The sequence below is a fragment of the Octopus bimaculoides genome, chromosome 1 (genome assembly GCF_046866305.1).
Source record: "Octopus bimaculoides isolate indiv1 chromosome 1, ASM4686630v1, whole genome shotgun sequence".
In the NCBI taxonomy this organism is placed as follows: Eukaryota; Metazoa; Mollusca; class Cephalopoda; order Octopoda; family Octopodidae; genus Octopus; species Octopus bimaculoides.
Genome location: NC_142928.1, coordinates 182,512,941 through 182,533,107, shown reverse-complemented (window position 1 = coordinate 182,533,107; position 20,167 = coordinate 182,512,941). Strand labels below are relative to the sequence as shown.

Here is a 20,167-nt window from a genome sequence, read left to right as displayed (position 1 = left end):
GAAGATCGTGCGGGTGTTACGGAAAAGGCCGATCTTTGGTAAAGATCGCCGAAGACACTTTTTACGGAAAAGGCCATTTAGCAACTCGTACCGAAAGATCGCCGGCTTGGCTTTAATATTACCTCTGTCGCTGATATGTATATATATTTAAAATAATATCGTTTATTAGGGTGGTAGATTGGCAAACTCATTTGACAGTGAGAAAATGCTTTGTGATACTTGTTTCAGTTTCTTCAAGTCTCGAGTTCAAATTCTACCGATGACAACTTTGCCTTTATTCTTCTAGGATCATTAAAATAAAATGGTGTTTTGAAAAAAAGTCACAATAATAGCTAGGAGAAAGCCACATTTTATTTAAATACTATAAACAATTCAAATAATAAAACAAAAGTTATTTTAAATCAGTTATTAACTGACAATACATGACTTGTACATGATTTATTTATGATGGCATTAAACGTGGAAAAAAACCCCAACCATTTTATTCAATTTCATAAGCAAATTCAGACAATGGGACAAAAAAAAAATGTTAAGTCAGTTGCTGACAATACATTACATATACAAGGATTGACAACACCTTACATAGTATCGTGGCATTACGTGTATATTCAGTATTTTAAATGTTAAGACGAATAGTCCAGCTGACGCCAAGAAGAAACTTTTGTCTTGTGGTTCTCCTGTAAACTTACAAGTTATAAAGGCGTTCTTGTAGCTGTGACTTTTTTCCTTTGACATTTTTCTCTATCATTTTACCCCCCTGATTCAATAAAATGCCAATCAAGTATTGGGGATCAATAGAATCGACTGTTCTGCTTCCCCCAAATTTCTTGGCCTTGTGCCCATGTTAGAAATTATTATCAGTTGGCAAGGAAGGACAGGTAGTTCTCCTGTATCTGGTGAATGTGATGTTGTGAAGATAACTAAAAGCAGGGTTTTTACTCTAAGACTACACCTTTAACTTTTTAGATCACTCGAAGAGAAAGACGATAGTGGAGAAGGAAGTCTGCCTTCCAGTAAATATGCTGAAATATGGGTGAGAGTTGTGAGCTTGGCAGGACACGATGGTTCCACTTAATTTTCACCTATAATTTCATAGTAAGAAGAAAGCATTTACTTTGCTACTGAAGGGGACTTGTAGGATTCCCGAATTTTACTTTCTTGGTTGCCCATCTTTTAGGATGTATATATTTGTTCATTTCATAATTTGGCATGGTTACAATGCCTATAATTTTAATATTTTCTTTTCATCTCGTCTATTTTTCCCCCCTCATTGTATAAAGAAATATCCAGTTTTGAAATTAATGTTCGTTATGTTTCCCATTCACGGACTTTGTAGTAAATAAAGAACCAATTGTCAGGTGATTGTTATTTCTTCAGTGTGATTCAGTTGCTGAACTGATGTTGTTATGGGACACTGGAGTAGTTTTATTTTCTTAGTTTTTTTTTGTATTTAATATTGTTTGCATAAAAAACTATGTACTTATTATTACTAGGCTTAGTGAAATGACACAATCAACCGAATGGCTGAAAATGATCTTAGTTGAAACAGTTTCGAAGTCAATAAACAAAAGGATTAGTAAATAAACTATGAAACAATCATCCCAATTCTTTGCCATTTTCCTTCTCCATAAGGTAGTGATAGCTATTCCGAAAGTCTGCCGATCAACTATTACATCCGTTTCATGATTGTAATAGATTATTTATTAATCCTTTTGTGAATAAAAATAATTGTGTTTCGATAATAGGTTAATTCCAAAAGTTCATTAAAGTAGGAGATCGTTTAGTGAAATATTGCTGTATGTGTATGTTTTCGGGAAAAATTACGGACATGTTAGGGATTTGTAGAATTGCTAGTGTCGGAAAAATGCCTTGCAGTATTTTGTTCTGGGTTCAGATACCGCCAAGGCCGTCTTTGTCTTTTATCCCTCCTAGGTCGATAAAATAAATTACCAGACAAGTACTAAGGTTGATGTAATCGATTAATCTCCCCCATCTTAAAATCGCTAGTCATATGCTTAAATTACTAAAAATATTATTTTTAGTAACCGTCGTGAGTTACAAAACTGCTAAAGTACTGAAAGAAATGCGTTGCATTATTTTCACCTCTAAGGTGATGAGCTGGCAGAGTCGTTAGTACGCCAGACAAAATGTTCAGCGGAATACCTTCCAGTTTTTACGTTCTGAGTTCAAGTTCCGTCGAGATTAATTTTTCCTTTAATCCTTTCGAGGTCGACTAGTTCCCTGCTCCAAAATTTCAGGCCTTGTGCCTATAGTAGAAAAGATTATTTATTTCTACCTCTTTACATTCTGAGTCACCTTCGGTGTCAAAATAAATAACAATCAAGTACTCGACCACATCCTTTTTCCAAAAACAATCACAATTAGGTCTTTGACTGACTACATCCATCACCCTAGTAGTAAATAAAAGAAATCTTTACGATGAAGAAATATTTTAAGAAATAATGATAGCGATTATTATTATTGACACATTTCCAATAGTTCAAACATTTTTTCTAAATGTTAAATCCCAAACATCTCAAGTATTTAGGAATGTAGCAAGTGTTTTTCTGTCGAACCAGTCTTTCTCTTCAACCTTCTCCTCTCTTTCTTTTTGTTATTTTGTTGGATTTCTCCAACATCAAGCGTTTCAATATATAAGGGAATTTCTACGTTGTCACTCAATCTTCTAAAAATAGCAGCCAAATTTTCATCAAATTTGTCCAACTGTCTGGAAAAATAAAAGATACATAAGATAATTGTCCTTCAAAACTCTAGAAAGACAGGATGGTTGTTGCTGACCACAGGTCTGCTCCTTTAGTACATATGTGTGTGTACACTCATCAGTTAACCATACCATGCGTCTCAGTTTGACTAAGGCAGTCCTCATTTGAAGTGTCTTGGTGACCTGGCCAGTAAATTTATCCTGTTTGACACTGAAACGTCCCATTTATGGATTGAACAACTTTCAAAAACCTTAAGATAATTGAGCCCCATCAAGGTTTTTTTTATACTTAGGAATTACTTGTCAATTCCTAAGCTGTTGTATTTTCCGAGAGTTTGTTCCTCTTACAGATTCCTGTCGTCCCTCAAATACTTTGACGACCTAATCTTCAGGAAACTCGAATGCTTGGTCAATGTCAAACTCTTCCCCAGACTCCCGCTTGCTCCTCTTCGGTAGGCAACATCTCACCTCTCCAACATGGACTGATTCCAACAGGGAGATGGATGAAGCTCTATCACAGTGGAGAGATCTAGGTTTGTCAGTTCCGGTTACAGTGGAAGATAGGCAAAAACAGAGTATGGGGCACTCTGCGTTCAGGTGCCACTTTCAACTCTCTCCTTGATCAATTCTGATCAATCTTCAAGGTGTCGCCTACTCTCAGCTAGTGCAAAATTCTCGGGGAACTGGATTGATTTGATGCCTTGCCTGTGGCCAACTCGGTCTAGATGAGCTCTGCACAGTGGCGGCTCGTAAATAAAATTAGTGGGGTGCTGCTTCAGAAAATTTTTAGCCGTTGTTTTAATATTGTGTAAAAGGAAATAAATATATAAGAAGAAAATTTATACATAAATTTAATCGGTTCGCGTTTTAGCCACTGCCGTGTAGTGTGTTTGATTTGTTTATTGAACACAGCCGTGAATTCCCCCTTGTTTTTCAAAAATCCACCCTAAATCACAAAATAAGGGGGGAAAATGTGGCCTATTTTTCACATCCTGGCAGCAACACTGACGCTGGAAGCAAGATAATAATCTACTTCTACGCATTTTTAAGCGCAACACACGCAGTCAAAAAGAGACACTACCTTTCACCGGAACACTGGGATCAGCACTGTCGCTCACTCAGTGCTCTCTCTCTCTCTCTCTCGGACATGTGAGCATGCGTACAACAGCCAACCACCGCGTCGCTGGAACTGTAAAGTGCACAGTTCTATACAAGGATTTTTGTATTTTTTTCATAAACTGGGCGATGGCTACTGACATTAAGCTTAAGGATTATATAATGTACAAGTATAAAGAAAGAATTAAAGAAAAAAGGACTCATTATATTGAATGTCATCAATAATATCGAGTGGAAATAGGGGGTGCTGCAGGTCCGTAATGCCTATACACGAGCCACCACTGATTCCGCATCTGTATGGCACTCAGAGTAGGAGCTGACATTTGTAGGGGACTGAGATGTCACTGTGGTAGGCCTCTCAACCCCACAGGTCTTCGTGGTCTGTCTTGCCGCCTAAATGCTTATCGCTTCGCTCACCACACCAAGCTAAACCTAATCATTTAGTGGGCCCTGGCTCGGAGTAATATCCCCTCAGTTCTGGAGCCGTCGGGGTTAACCAGAAGTGATGGAAAGAGACCAGATGGTCTTACCCTCTATCCCTGGGTTAGAGGTAGGTGCCTCATTTAGGACGCCACAGTCTGCAACTCCTTTGCTCCCTCCCACATCCTAGATGCTGCAGTTAATGGAAGGGCCACTGCTTCCGTAGCCGAATGGAAGAAAACCCTGAAGTATCGAGACCTGATAGTGAACTATCTCTTCCAATATGTGGTGACTGAGATGTTCGGAGGGACTGGGCCACTAAACGCGAAATCCTTGTCAACATTGGCAGCTCACCTCACCAAGGTGTCAGGTGATGCCCGTGAGGGCGCTTGGCTTTCCAAACGCCTTAGCCTCTCCATCACCTGTGGTTATGCTGCGAGCATACTGGCTTGGTTCGGTTAAATCTTGCGGTGGGCAACCAGTTGTTATGATAAAAAAGAATTCCCCACAAATGGTTTAAATATAGATTTAACAGAAAGAATTAGAAGAAAGTTTCCCGGTAATTTTCTTTCATATAAATAAACGTTTATGTTAATTTAAGAATTTGCCAGCAAAATCCTGTAAAATGACAATGTTCTAAAAGATTTAATTCTATGAATGGAAAATTAGAAAATGTTGAAATCAAGAATCCTAACTCGGCTCTGCACATCTCTGATACAAACTAACGTACATATTCGTATTACAGCCGAGTCTTAGCCTATATATTTCAGAGCTTGTTTGACAAGCGATTTTATTCTGAAATCGTTTGTTGAAACTGCGAAAGAAACTTGAGAGAAATTCATGACTAACACGCACGCACACACACGCATTCATTTTTGTTTTAATTTATTGATAGTATTCTGCAGTTTAAAATGCCAAAATGTTACGTCATATTGTCCAAGTTGCAGATGCACAGCGAAACTTTTTGACACTTTATTTGACAAAAGTGAATAATAACTATATGGTATATGTGTTTTAAATGGCTGTCATAACTTTTCTTCGATGTAATTGAATGTATGCATGCATATATGTATGTACGTACATAATAGGGTGTCCCAAGAAACGTATGGACATCGCTTTTAAAGTCAGTGTGTATTAATTATTTCATGGACGTCTGTTTTCAAACTGATGAAATTTCTGGTCCAGACATTGTTGATAACACGAAGTAATGGGATTGCAAACATCAAGAAGCATTTTGTTCGCTATTTGAGCGCATTCTCGTTCAATGGTTGTACCCAAATTCTTTAACTATTGTTAGTTTTATATGTAAACTTATCTTTTAAGTATCGCTTTAAAAATCTACTGATTTGGGGTCCAGTGAATGCGAAGGGTATTCTACTGAAACTCTTCATCCAATCCACCTATTTGTTAAAATCTAATCAAGGTACGTCCTTACATTATTATAGTAGCATGAAGGGTCCCCATCTTGCTGGGAATAAAATTCCACATCTTCAAGGTCCTCTTTGAATGCTTGACATGTCAGATTGCTTCAACAAGTTCTGGTAAATGGAACCAGTTACAGTACTGTCAAAAAAGAGTGCTCCAATCAAACCTTTTGATGATAAACTGCACCAGTTACTGTATCTCCCAGTAAATTACTGGACATTCCTTTATAACATGTAGATTCTCGGGTCCTAAGTCGTTGCGATTGTAACAGTTGAGCCATTTAATATAAATATATCCTCAACACTCAAATGAAGTGGGCATCTTTTACACAACCTGTCATCTAGATTATTCTTCAAATGTAACTCTTCCAATTTTCTTAATTTCAAATTCAAATTTCTAATCGCACAAATTATGATAAAAAAATGATTATCTCCCCTCTAATAACTGACAAACCGTCCCACCCATGCCTGCATGAAAAACAGATGTTAAATTTCACAGTTGGATGCTCTTTCTAACACCAAGCACTCTACAGCATGCACCAGGTACATTTTTCATGCAACCAGCACATGTGGGGGTTGCAATGCAGCTTGTAAGACAACAGACCCTGAGACGAGTGGGAGGCAACTTTATGCTTGGAGAATAAGGAGTAGAGAGAGGGGTAAAGTATAAGAAGAAAAGGCTGGAGTAGAACAGGTTTCTTGCAGTAGAGGTGTTACATGACTACTCACATTTTAGAAGGGAGAGTTTTGGGTGGAGCTAGAAAGTGATCTATATATTGTATAGATGAGTAAACTACAGTTTAATTATAAATATGTAAATGTGTTTACACTTGTTAAACAGTGTTTACGCTAATAACACGGAGTTTACACAATGAAATTCTCACATTTTTATTACTTTCTCATGCTTCTTTTATACATCTATACAAACCCTACTTGAAAGAAAGTGTTTATATATACACACACACACACACATATATATATTTATTTATAAATATATATATATATATATATATATATATGTATATATACATATGTATGTATATATATATATGTATATATATATGTATGTATATATGTTTGTGTGTATGTATATATGTGTGTTTGTGCATGTGTGTGTGTATATATGTGTCTTTGTGTGTGTAATGTTTGTGTGTGTGTGTAATATATACAGCCCACTTTCATTCTGAAATTCCAGTTTTAGTCTGTGTAAAATTTTGTAATATTTTGAAACAAGGTAGTCCTTGAGTTTAGCACATTACTTTTACTTTTTGTCACAGTTTCTGGTTGTTAAAAGTAAAAGGTAATAATAATTTATATTTTATAAAATAAGAAGGCTAACAGTATTAAAAGCCTTGTCAGATGACAGTTAAATTCAGTGTACCTTTTCCAAAAAGGTACCCCATTAAAATTTGATATCTTGTCCACAGCTTATAACTTCTATATTCAGTATATCCAATTACCTTACAGAAGTGATTCTCAACCGTTTTTCCTATGAACCCCTTTTGATGCCTATTTTTCTCCACTGGCCCTCCATATATATTTGATATGTATAAAAAAACCATCCTACTGTATATCTATAAATATTATTAGGAATTAAAACATTTTGCATATTGTAGAACAGTGGCGGACTGGCCAGGTTGCCAACTTGCCCAACTTGTTAGAAGTTTTTTCAGGAAAAAATGTTATTCACCATTTTCAAATTCATAAGTTCTTGTTTCATTTAATGTTTTCTTGAAATTGGGATGGGGTAGAGGTGAGGGTAACAGGGGTAAGAATATAGGTATGGGTTTTATGATTTTTGGAAAACTGTCTGCAGGTTGCACGACAAAATATTTTGGGAACCTGTTGACTTTATTATTGTTAATATGAGAATTCAATATTTATTATTGTTAATGAGAATTTATTATTGTTAATATGAGAATTCAATATTTATATATATTTTTCTTTATTTTCAGGGCTACTACTGGTTACCTTTTTTCTCCCTCCAGTAAAGACATCATCATCATCATTCTCCACTACTTTATCAAACAATGTGTATTTAAATGCATCAGGCTTTCTCAATATATCTCAAATTTGGCAGCTTAAGTCAAATTCTGGACTTTCTTTTCGGACTTGTTCCAATGGTAAATTACTTCATCAAGTTGGTGCTACTGGTAACAGCTTAACATTAACACTGAACAATGGAGTTTTGAACCTTGAATGGCAAATAAACAGTTCTCTTTCTAATGTGACAGTAGGTGAGAATTTAAATGACAATGCCTGGTATTTTGTAAAGTTTGAATTTCTCCTGGGCAATCTTTCAATTATAGTGCAGAAAGGACCTGACATATTGTTTACAAAATTAATTGCAAACGACTCGTTCAACCAAAATCTTTGGAATGTTAAACTACAAAATGGTTCAGCACTGCTGGTGGGATTCAATTTTACTGGTTGTTTGATGTCTGGTCCAAATATTGACCTAACTTCAGCCAGCTCAACCGGATTTGTATACAATGGCTGTCCATCAACATATAACACTAACTGTTCTGAAAGTAAGTTTCCAAACTACTATTTATGTTTTGGAGGTTGTACTTGTCTAGCAAGTGATTTGGTTGGAAATGAATATGTGGAAACTGAAGCAGTTACATCATGGAAAAACCATTTTAGTTATCTAAAAACACACAAAAACTGTTAAATTAACTATTTTTAATGGCAGAACTCAAAGTTGATAAAACTATAAAGTAATAACATATAAAATATTGAGTTGAAAAACCCTGGGATGGAAAAAACGTTGAAAGCTGCCCTAATATTCTACATCCATTATTTATAGATTTATCTTCTACCATTTAAAATGATTTATTTCATATCTTTTAAAGTTTCTAGAATTCTTATGATGTAGACAACATAGTATTCTCACTGTTAAGGACAAAGCTTCTGAAACAGATAGAAAAAATTTGAAGTGTTACTTTGGTGTAATGGTAGCACATCTGTCATGTTCACCGAAGATGTGGGTTCGAGTCCCATGGCTAGCCTTCAACTTTTTTGCATCCAAGGATTTTTTTTAACCCGATATTCTACATACTGGTATGATATTAAACTGCATTTGGTGATGAGATTCCAGTTCTGGGGTTGTATGGAGTGTGGAGTCACCCTTTAATAACCATTACTCCCAGGTACATCTTGATCCAGAATGGTAGTATCTGTGAGGGTCCTGTCTATGGGTTAAATAGATTTTTGTGAGGGTAGATTGTGCTCCTCAGCTGTGATGAAAGCAATCAATCTAGGAGGAGGAAAACTCCCAAATTAATATCTTTTTCCAACATGCCCTAAGTCGGTATGGAAGAGTATGGCTAACACACACTCCAATGACATGCACTCATAATATGGAGGCAACTATCTCATGTCAGTGAACATTCCGTCACTGGCAGAGATAATGAGAAATGATGATTCTCAATACTGATTTATCTACTTTGAGTTGTGCCATTAAAAAGGATTTATTTCATATCCCTTAGTTTTTAAAATTCTTATTATGCAAAATATACTTTTCTTTTATTTCCTCAGGTATCGAAATTTTCATTGTTCAGCTGCAATCTGATCACCAGGTTTCAGTTCTGTGACAAAAATTTGGACGCTGCAAGGAATAAATTAAAAATGAATTTATCAGTTTTTGTATGTTTTTTAGATGGTTGAAGTAGCTCTTCCATGATGTTATTGCTATTTTTTTAATACTTTCTTTTACAGCTTTTATATTTATAAGTGTTTTTTTGTTGGTTTCCGTTTATTTTTTTTGTTTTGTTTTCTGAATTGAAATTCTGTATTCATTTGAATGTTAACTATTTTTGTTACATTGAGTAAAAGAAATTATACCTCTATTAAATTGAGGTATGAGAGAATATCTTGATGAAAAAAACAAAAAAAAAAAACAAACAAAAAAGCTATTACAATATTTGGGGGCTGGGGCTGAAGAAATCCCTGCAAATAAGCCAGTCATCTATTGATGTAATTTTCAGTACTTCAGGTGAAATAAAAACGGTTTTTTGTGAGGTACAGGAAAAGCGTAATGCGTCAAGTAAAACCTTTTGCCTGAGGGAGAGAGAGAGAGATCAATTGTTGACTCAGTTAATGAAGTGGAACAATTGTTGTTTAGCCCCATAATATGTTTGATCAAGCTGATCTACACACAAGGCCTGTGCTATGCATTGGTCAAACCTAGTGATTTCTTGGGGCGTTAAAAACGGGCACCACAAATAATATATGCTAATTCTTTTTCATCCAATTAAAAACACAAAACTTAAGATCAAGCACAGTCACTTTTGGAACAAAGAAGGATGGAAAACATGGAAGGGTGGGGAAAGGGTCAAGAGGCTCATGTGGTCTTATGTCCTGTCATGTGATTTGGGGTGAAATATTTCAAATTTTGCCCGATAACACATTTACATGGTAATAAAAATATAGGCTTTTTTCTTTATTTGCTAGTTAACTATATTTCAAATGCATTTTCCAACTGGTCTAATGAGTGTGTGTATGTGTGTGTTCTCTGCCACCTCTTAACAACTGATGTTGGTTTGTTTACACCCCCATAACTTCATGGTTCAACAAAGTGACCAATAGAATAAGTACCAGGGTTGAAAAAAGATAAAATAAGTACTGGAGTCCAATTTATTCATCGAAACCCTTTAAGGCAGTGCCCCAGCATGGCCACAATCCAATCATTGAAATAAGTAAAAAAATAAAACAAAACAGTAAAAGTACAGTCAATGTATTTAATGCTGCAGAGAAAAGAAAATGAAACTAAGTCAGTGTTTCAGACAACGGTCCTTCGTCAAAACAGGAGGAGGAAAAAGAAAAATGAAAGGGAAAAATGGGAAGAGAAAGAGAGAGGCAGGGGATATTATTTGAGAATGTATCACATTTAAATGGTAGACATGAAGTAGTGAATTAAAACCGGTTTGTTTTTCATTCCAAAATGTGAACAATGGTAAGGGAAATAAATCTGACTTGGGAGGGCATTTTTAATAAACCAAGAATTTATGTTGTATGGTATTGGATATACCTGTATATGTCTATGTTGATCAAATACATGCCACAGGCCACTGAGTTATTTCTCTTAACTTATTTTTGTTGAAATTATGTAAATTATATTGGCCATATTGCTACACGAGAATGCTGAGGATGGCTCTGAACATTAATCAGTGTACATTGAGGATGAAGAACTCAGAGCTGTACGAGAGCCTCTCAGTAGTTAGCTCGAAAATAACACAGAAGAGACTGAGGTTAGCTGGACATATTCACCATCACTCAGAGTTGATACTGCTCTCAGTGCTCCTGTGGGAGCCCCTACACGGACACACTAGAAGAGGGAGACCGCGGATGACACATGTTGATGCCCTAAGGACAGACACTGGCCTCTGGGAGACACAGGACATGACAGCAATAAAGAGGGACAAAGACTGCTGGAGAGAACTCATCTGTGGATCTCAGGAATTTTACCTGCCCTAGATAGATAGGTAGATATTGGCCATAAATGTATTTTTCTATATAAGTCTTAAGTTCCTTGTTTACCGGCGATAAGTCAGAATGATTGTCATGTTGATGATGGCTATTGAACCAAAAACACAAGTCCATGACTATCCTTTTATCTCCAGACAGGCCTTTCCTTAATGGCTGTCAGTTATGGAAAATTCATGATTCTTGAGATTATCTCCCCTTCGCAAGTGGAGCTTATCTTAATTGCCGTCCGGTAGTTATGAAACATCCTCTAGCGGTGGAGATAAATAAGTAGAAAATTTATGCTGTATGGTATTTGATATACCTGTATTTGTTTATGTCGTATGTAAAATAGGTTGATGTGTATTTGATAAGTGTGGGGGTAATGGAATGGAATATGTGTGACATATGTTTTTGTATGTATGTATGTATGTTTATGACCAAGGAGGAAGTTAAGTGTGTAAACCAGGTTGTGTATGGGTATGTATGTATATGTGTGTGATTAGTAAGGCGTGGGTGCAAGGTATGTTCAGTGGATGGGTGGTGAAGTGTGAGAGTCAATGTGTTGTTGTTTAACCCCAGACCAACCTTGATAGGGCAAACCTTTGGTCAAATGCATTCCAATTGTGACCATCCTGTCTTCTTGTCAGGCATAGTATCCAAACCTACATCATCATATGTGTCTTTTTTTTTAAGACAGCAAGTTGTGAACTGAAAGGGGTGTGGCTGCTATTTCTAGCAGGTAGCATCAACCATGTAGATGCTCTCTGGCTGGCGAAGACAAGTGCATTTGCATGTGTTTATGCATTTGTGTGTGTGTGGTGGGTGTATGGGTATAAAAGGGGTGTTGATTTATAGTCTGTGAGTGTATCGGAGGTGGGGTAGAACATAAGGTGTGTGGTGCAAGGTGGGTTATTGCAGTTAGTTTGAAGAATACAAAGACATTCTCAGTGCCTAAATCATTAATTAATGTTAAGAAATGTCATAATACAATTGCAAAGACAAAAATTAAAGATTTGTTCCGACAATCATTATCATTGTATAAACATCAACATTTTCATGCTTGCATGGGTTAGAGGGAATTCATTGAGACAGGTTTTCTATGGTTGGTGACAAGAAAAGAATCTGGCCATAGAAAAATCTGACTCAACGGTTACTCTCTGACTCATCATGCAAGCATGCCAAAACAGTTGTTAATACAATGATGATAATGATGATGATCTTAATTTGTTCATACTCCAGTGCATTTTTATGAATTTCATCTTTAACTACAATCTGAAATGCTTGAATGCAATAATTCTGAGTGAATCAACATTTCTGGGCTAACATTGTCAGCATGATTTTTAAATGAAATTTTTCAAAAATTAGTGAATTCATGAGATGTCATTAATAAATCTGGACCAGACCAAGTACAGTTGCTAATATATTTTTCACTAGCATCATCATCATCACCATCATCATCATCACTCTTTTAATGTCCACTTTTCAATACATGCATATATATAAATATATATGGGAGAATTTACGAAAAAAACAACAGACGAAGACAGGTGGTGTAAACAACAAATGGATGTATTAGTATAACGCTCGGGAATAGAGAAAGTCTTTGACGTTTCGAGCCTACGCTCTTCAACAGAAAGGAACACGGAAGGAAACAAGGAGAGAAACAAGGAGAAAAAAAATATAAATGTAGTGATCAGTGATCTATCATGGCAAATCCATATATATATATATATATATATATATATATATATATATATATATATATACATATTGTTTTTTTTTAGAAAAACATAAATCCGGAGAAGAAGCACTCTAAGAAGTAGAGCAGTCTATATTAATTACTGGTGAAGGCCGGTTTATAGGGTTACCCTGAGTTTCTTGCCACAAAGGTACCCTTTATGGCATATCTTCAGACCCTAAGACCCGTTGGCCTATGGCCTCTTTAAAATATGAAGAGGGAAACTTTTATGAATATGGAATGATTTGACCTTGGATACCCACCTCCATATATTAAAGAGGTCATAGGCCAACAGGTTTTAGGGTCTAAAGATTCACCCTTTATGGCGAGAAACCCAGGATAACCCTATAAACTGGCCTTCACCAGTAATTAATCATCATCATCATCGTTTAACGTCCGCTTTCCATGCTAGCATGGGTTGGACAATTTGACTGAGGACTGGTTAAACCGGATGGCAACACCAGGCTCCAATCTAAACTTGGCAGAGTTTCTACAGCTGGATGCCCTTCATAACGCCAACCACTCAGAGAGTATATATATATATATATATATATATATATATACTGTATATATCAAATGTTAGGCATGAATACCTATAGGCATCGGTGTGTGGTTAAGAAGTTTGTTTCATAACCAACCATAATGTCAGTTTTAAAATCATTTGTTTTAGAGGTTATGTCCTTTATAATTACAAACATCCTTAAAATGTTTCCTTCTACAGGACTGATGTTTGAGTAGCAAACAGAGTACAGTGCTAGACAATAACAGGTCACTTGTCATATATTGGTTTATCAAACCTGTACTTTATTGTGTAAGATTAACCAACAGATTAGATTTCAAGCGAATCCTCTTTGTTTTAGCTAACTCAGTTTCATGCTTGACATGTCAACTATCTTTGACAGGTAAGGCAAGAATGGGCCATAATGGTTGATGATAGTCCAGCTGAATTAAGATTTTGTATCTCATAACAAAAAGTGGCCCCACCACCAAATGTCATCATCATCATCATAATCTTCATTTAATGTCCACAAAACATGAAATAACTGATTTTTCCCTCTCTGGATTTGAAATATAAATGCAAATGTATGAAATTCACTAAAGGATTTTTGATGACGCAAATTGCCACTAATTTTTGCAGACACTGGTGTTTTTATTTGGTTATTGAAGTTTTGAAAAATGAAGGTTGTTGAATTGAATTCCTGTTATTGACTTTGGATGGCATAAAAGGCAGAGAGGCATACTAGATTCACCTCAGTTTCAGCACCAACATTCAGGAAAAAAAGTGCATTAACCCTTTTAATACAAAATCACCCAAGACTGTCCCTGGATCTATAAATACAAACTTCTTATTTTAAAGTGAACTAAATTAAAGCCATCCATAAATATTTCATGTTAATGTTTCAGTCTCTAGTTTGATAATAATAAAATTATTTTACTAAATTTTTCGTTATCACCAAAGTTAAAACAAAGCAGTGTATTATACCAAGAATTTGATTAAGGTGTGTAATATTTAAAGCAGCTTTAAATATAAGAGCTGGGACGATTTTTTTGAGACCTGTTTCTGGAAACAAAAATGCACATTATACACCATCAAATGTAGTATATATTAGGTTAAAATTATAAAGATGTTATGAAAGGAATCACATAAACTGTCCTATTTTACTTATATTTTGAATCATGTCTACTCATAGGAATTAAGACAAGATCCACTTATGGTATCTGAGAATTTTTTAAGGTGTAAATTTGGTATTACATTACCAGCTCAGATGATTAAGTAAATGCACCCCTCCCCACCCCACCCTTCAAAACTGCCCCCAAAATTTTCTTTGGTGTTTATCTACTCAAGAAGGAATATAACGAGAGTAAAGTTGTTTAATTAGCATGTGCGATACATCCCAAGTATATCAAATAACTTGGTTGCTCTCAGCTATTTCAGGTGTCTGCCCAAGGGTGGATTTTGGTGGCAGAGATGTTTGTAGTCACAACTAAAATTAAAGGATCCATTTCTGCTTCCATTATTTGTCCCTGTGGGCATGTCACATGTCCCTTTTAGGGGTCTGACATTGCTATTAAAACTCTTGCACCATATTAGATATAATTTACACTAATACCTGAGGGAATGTAAAGATAACAGATAGACCAATTATATCAAAGTGGCGGGAGCTGGGGTGAAAACATGTATAAAGTGTATATACAACAGGGTCAGGTGGAAAGAACGTGACAGATCTTAATACATAGAACTCTATAACTGAATAATTCCAAATCCTTCTTAGCAGAGATTTTAATCTTTATTTCTGACACAATAATTTGTATTCTTCATTGCTAAACTGGTATCACTGACAATAATTAAATGTCCATATACTTATATTGGAACACATACACACCCTTGTGATTTTTTTTCTTTTTTCTTCAGTATCATGTTTCATATAATTCTGTAATTGCATAGTGATTCAGAAACCTTAGTTTCATATAAATATGAGATACAAGGATTTATGAATCATTCATCTTTAAGGAAGATTATCATTACTATTTTCTCCCTCTCTTTTCTTTCCTGCATTTGTCAGGTTTCTGAAACTACACTTATTGTTAACTATAATGACTGATTAGACAATGGAAACATAAATTTCTTTCTTTTCCTCTTGGAGTTCTAATTTTATATATGTAGTAGATGCATGAGTAGCTGTGTGGTTAGAAGTTTGTTTCTCAGCCACATGGTTCTGGGGTCAGTCCCACTGCATGGCACTTTGGGCAAGTGTCTTCTACTATAGCCTTGGACAAACCAAAACCTTGGGAGTGGATTTGATTGACAGAAACTGAAAGGAGCTTATGTGTGTGTGTGTGTATTCATGCGTGGGTCGTTGCCAGTCCCGCCTGACTGGCCCCCAGTGCTGATGGCACATAAAAAGCACCATCTGAACATGATTGATGCCAGCATCCCCTCCCCCCACCCCTCCTGTGCTTGTAGCATATAAAAAGCACCATCTGAACGTAGCCAATGCCAGTGCCATCTGACGGGCCCCTGTGCTGGTGGCATATAAAAAGCACCCACTACACTCTGAGTGGTTGATGTTAGGAAGGGCATCCAGCTGTAGAAACATTGCCAGATCAGACTGGAGCCTGGTGCAGCCATCTGGTTCGCCAGTCCTCAGTCAAACTGTCCAACCCATGCCATCATGGAAAACGGACGTTAAACGATGATGATGATATATATATATTGTATAAAAGATCGTGGGTAAGGTCAAAACAATGTGAAGTAAATGAAAGGTAAATCACAAGAAAACAAATATGTGAATTAATGTAGACTTAACTTGTATTCAATATTTCGGGGTTATTCCCATGCTGGCCACCTAATGGGATCGGTATTTTAAATAACGATCTTATCCTTATTTATATAAATTTATGTATATATATATATATATATATATATATATATATATATACACATACATATATGATGGACTCTCCCATCGTTAGACGATGTATGAGGGTTTGACAATTTCTTATCGAACAACCACATGGATGATTTGTTTATAGTGATCAAATGCTTGTGTACACAAAAGCTCACTCCTTCCATCAAATCGACATTACCTGTACAGGTGCAACAGATGTCACATATCAGATGACGAAATGATTGCAGAGCAATGTGAAATGAAGTGCTTTACCCAAGGACACAACACAACGCCTGGTCTGGGTATCGAACCCATGATCTCACTATTGTGAGTGCAATACCCTGACCACTAAGCCATATATATATATATATATATACATACACACACTTATATACATATATAATACACATACACACAAACACATGGTGGATGGCAGTGAGAAAAATGCCTTGCAGTATCGTTACATTCTGACTTCAAATTTGTTTTTACATCCTTCTGCAGCCAATAAAATAATTACCAGATAACATTTACTGGATATGATTTATTTGGTGACATGTTAATGTTGTTGAAGGTCTTTCTAACATATATATTATCATCATCATCATTGTTTAGCATCCTCTTTCCATGCTGGCATGAGTTGGATGGTTTGACATGGATCTGTCTAAACTTCAGCAGCTGGTTGTGGCATGGTTTCTATGGCTGGATGCCCTTCCTAATGCTGACTAGTTTATAAAGTGTGCTGGGTGCTTTTTACATGTCACTGGCATGAATATATCGCTTTTGCCAAACCCTTAGGTTATGGGGATGTAAACAAACCAATGTCAGTTGTCAAGTGGTGGGTGGGACAAACACAATGACACACACACATATATATACTCTTTTACTCGTTTCAGTCATTTGACTGCGGGCATGCTGGAGCACCGCCTTTAGTCGAGCAAATCGACCCCAGGACTTATTCTTTGTAAGCCTAGTACTTATTCTATCGGTCTCTTTTTGCCGAACCGCTAGGTTACGGGGATGTAAACACACCTGCATCGGTTGTCAAGCGATGGTGGGGGAACAAACACAGACACACAAACACACATACATATATATATATATATATATATATATATATATATATATATATATACATATATACGGCGGGCTTCTTTCAGTTTCCGTCTCACAAGGCTTTGGTCGGCCCAAGGCTATAAATGGAAGACACTTGCCCAAGGTGCCACGCAGTGGGACTGAACCTGGAACCATGTGGTTGGTAAGCAAGCTACTTACCACACAGCCACTCCTACACACACACACATACATATTTCTTTTATCTGTATTCCCACTCAATTTCTTATGTTCTTAAAAATCTCTTTACACACACCTCACACAAACACACAGTTTCCAAATATAGTTGACAATGTTTGCAGCTATATTTCTAATGGAATATATTTGTATCTGCTGTTGCCTATAACTTAGAAAACAATCATCAGTTGTTGTTGTAAAATGAAAAATAACAACTGAAATGAAAAAAAAGAAAAAAAACTCAAAAAAAAATAATAATCCCTTTGTCCACCAGCTGGTGGCTATTGATTTTTTTTTTTAATACCATGATCATTAGCCACTGCAGTGTTTTATGTCAGCTTTTCCATGCTGGGATGGATCAAATGACTCTTCTGAGGTAGTCATATTATGGCCAGGTCTTGTTGCTAACAGTTTTTCAGTTGTCTCCTACTCTAATACCAGAACTTGTATGGAGGCATGTGGCTTAGTGGTTAGGGTGTTGGACTAATGATTGCAACATTGAGGTTTCATTTCCTGGACCGGGTGACGCATTGTGTTCTTGAGCAAAACACTTCATTTCACATTGCTCCAGTCCACTCAGCTGGCAAAAGTGAGTATTCCTGCGACAGACCAGCATCCCATTCAGAGGGTGAATATATACATGGTGGGTATCAGGAAACTCGCCCTATGAGTCTATATGATACAGGAAGGATCTAGTACCAGAACATGTAGTACGGGTAACTAAAATATGCTACATGTTGGAATAGGGTATATCTACATTAAAACATGGTATAGAATTTGAGCTCATTACTTCCAGACCAAGAATACTTCAGTCTCTAGTGACCTGTGACAAAAGCTGGGTCTGTTATTATGAGGAATCCAGAGACCAAGAGACAGAGTACCTAATGGAAACATCCTAGCTCTCCTTGACTCAAGAAAGCCAGGCAAAGCAAGTCCACTAAGAAGCTCATGATGAGCTCCTTTTTATGAAAGCAAGGGTATCATCTACATCCGCTGGGTTCTCTCTAGATAGATGGTCAATAAAGAGTATTTTGTGGAGGTTTGAGGGAGTTCAGAAAGAGATTTCATTGCAAAAGGCCAGAGCTTTTCCACTCGGGTCAGTGGTACTTGCACCAGAACAATGCATCAGTCTACAATTCCACCTTGGTAACCAACTAGTTGAGAGAGAGAGAGATCAAAACTGTCGCTCGCCCTTCTTACTATCCAGACTTTGCTCCCTGTCACTTTTGCTTTTTTTTTTCCAAGCTGAAATAGACCGTCAGGGGCAGTCACTTTGCAAACATTGAGAATATGGAGATTGTGACAAGGGTCCTGGACACTTTCACTTTGAAGGACTTCCATGGGCCCTTCATGAAGAAGTTGGAACACTACAAGTACATTAATTCTCAAAACTTCTGGAATGCTCCTCATAAATTTATTACTTAGTCCCTGACAGCCCTACTCGAGTAGGCCTACACGCACAGAGGTACTGTATTTGATGGCATAAAAGATGCAAAGGCATATTAGACACACCCCAATTTCAGCAGTGTATATTTAGGAAATGGTTTTAGTGCATTAAAGTATGTAAGATAGGCTCAACCTTGCATATAAGACCTGGGATGAATTTTTGAGGCATTCTTTTTGGTAAAAAAAAGTGCATCTTCTATGCCATCAAATATTGTAGGTAGTAGAGTAGCTGGTAATGTGGCATTTGGATATTTTCAATAGGTTTGAGAAACACATAGTTTTTCATTAATCCCCTATTCAATCCAAAGAAAATGTCATGAAATTTTAATTGTTCTTCCTTCAATGCCTGTGTCTCTCATTCCAGAACTACGATGGCTGGATTACTTATTCATAGGTCAGTCAGTCAAGAATAAATCTGTTGTTGGTGTTTCATTTTGTTTCTGTCTTGTCTCACTTCACCTAGACTGGTGTGAAGAAGTCACTTGATCTGTGTGTAAGCAGTATTTCTCAAGGTGGGTGGCATACCCCACCAGAGGAGGAGAGAATAGCAATATTTTGGTAGGGTATGAGTTTCTTCAGAATGGGATGTAATTGAGTAACAAGTGAATAAAACAAGCAATAAAGTTATAATTAAAAGTTATTTTGAATATATGCATTTTTTTTTTAATGTTTAAATGAAACAGAAAATTGCTCTGTGTCTAATGCAGCCATTATGAATGGGAAACTAAGTACCTTAATCTATCTATCTATATATATAAAAATGAGAATGTGTGTCTGTCTGTCTGTGTGTGTGTGTGAATCCCTAAAACTCGAGAACTACGCAACCAATTTCATTCAAATTTTACAGATGCCTTACTTAGGGTTCCAGTTGTGTTTTAGTCAAAAAAATTTTAACTTCTTGCAGAGTTCGAGCCCACGGCAACATAATATCTCCTCCACTATTTAAGTATTACGTGTCAAAAGTGAAACAAAAACACTCATGTCAAATACTTTCACTTTAAAAATGAAACTATTCCACTAACTGAAACAATCACATTTCGATACTGTAATAACAGATACTTTCAGAGAGAGAGAAAGAGAGAGAAAGAGATGTATATGTATACATATACATATACATGTATATGTACACGTATATGCACAGATATATATATAAAAA

General features: G+C 36.3%; 1 protein-coding gene across 4 annotated transcripts in view; it reads left to right on the top strand.

Moving 5' to 3' along the window:
- LOC106873032 (protein crumbs) overlaps positions 1-20,167 on the top strand; it is a 207,477-nt gene that overhangs the window by 41,954 nt on the left and 145,356 nt on the right. For all 4 annotated transcript variants that reach the window (XM_089363381.1, XM_052972968.2, XM_014920238.3 and 1 more), the window contains exon 2: positions 7,638-8,213. In XM_089363381.1, coding sequence (XP_089219507.1) covers positions 7,638-8,213 — 576 coding nt within the window. The remainder of the gene's footprint in view (positions 1-7,637; positions 8,214-20,167) is intronic.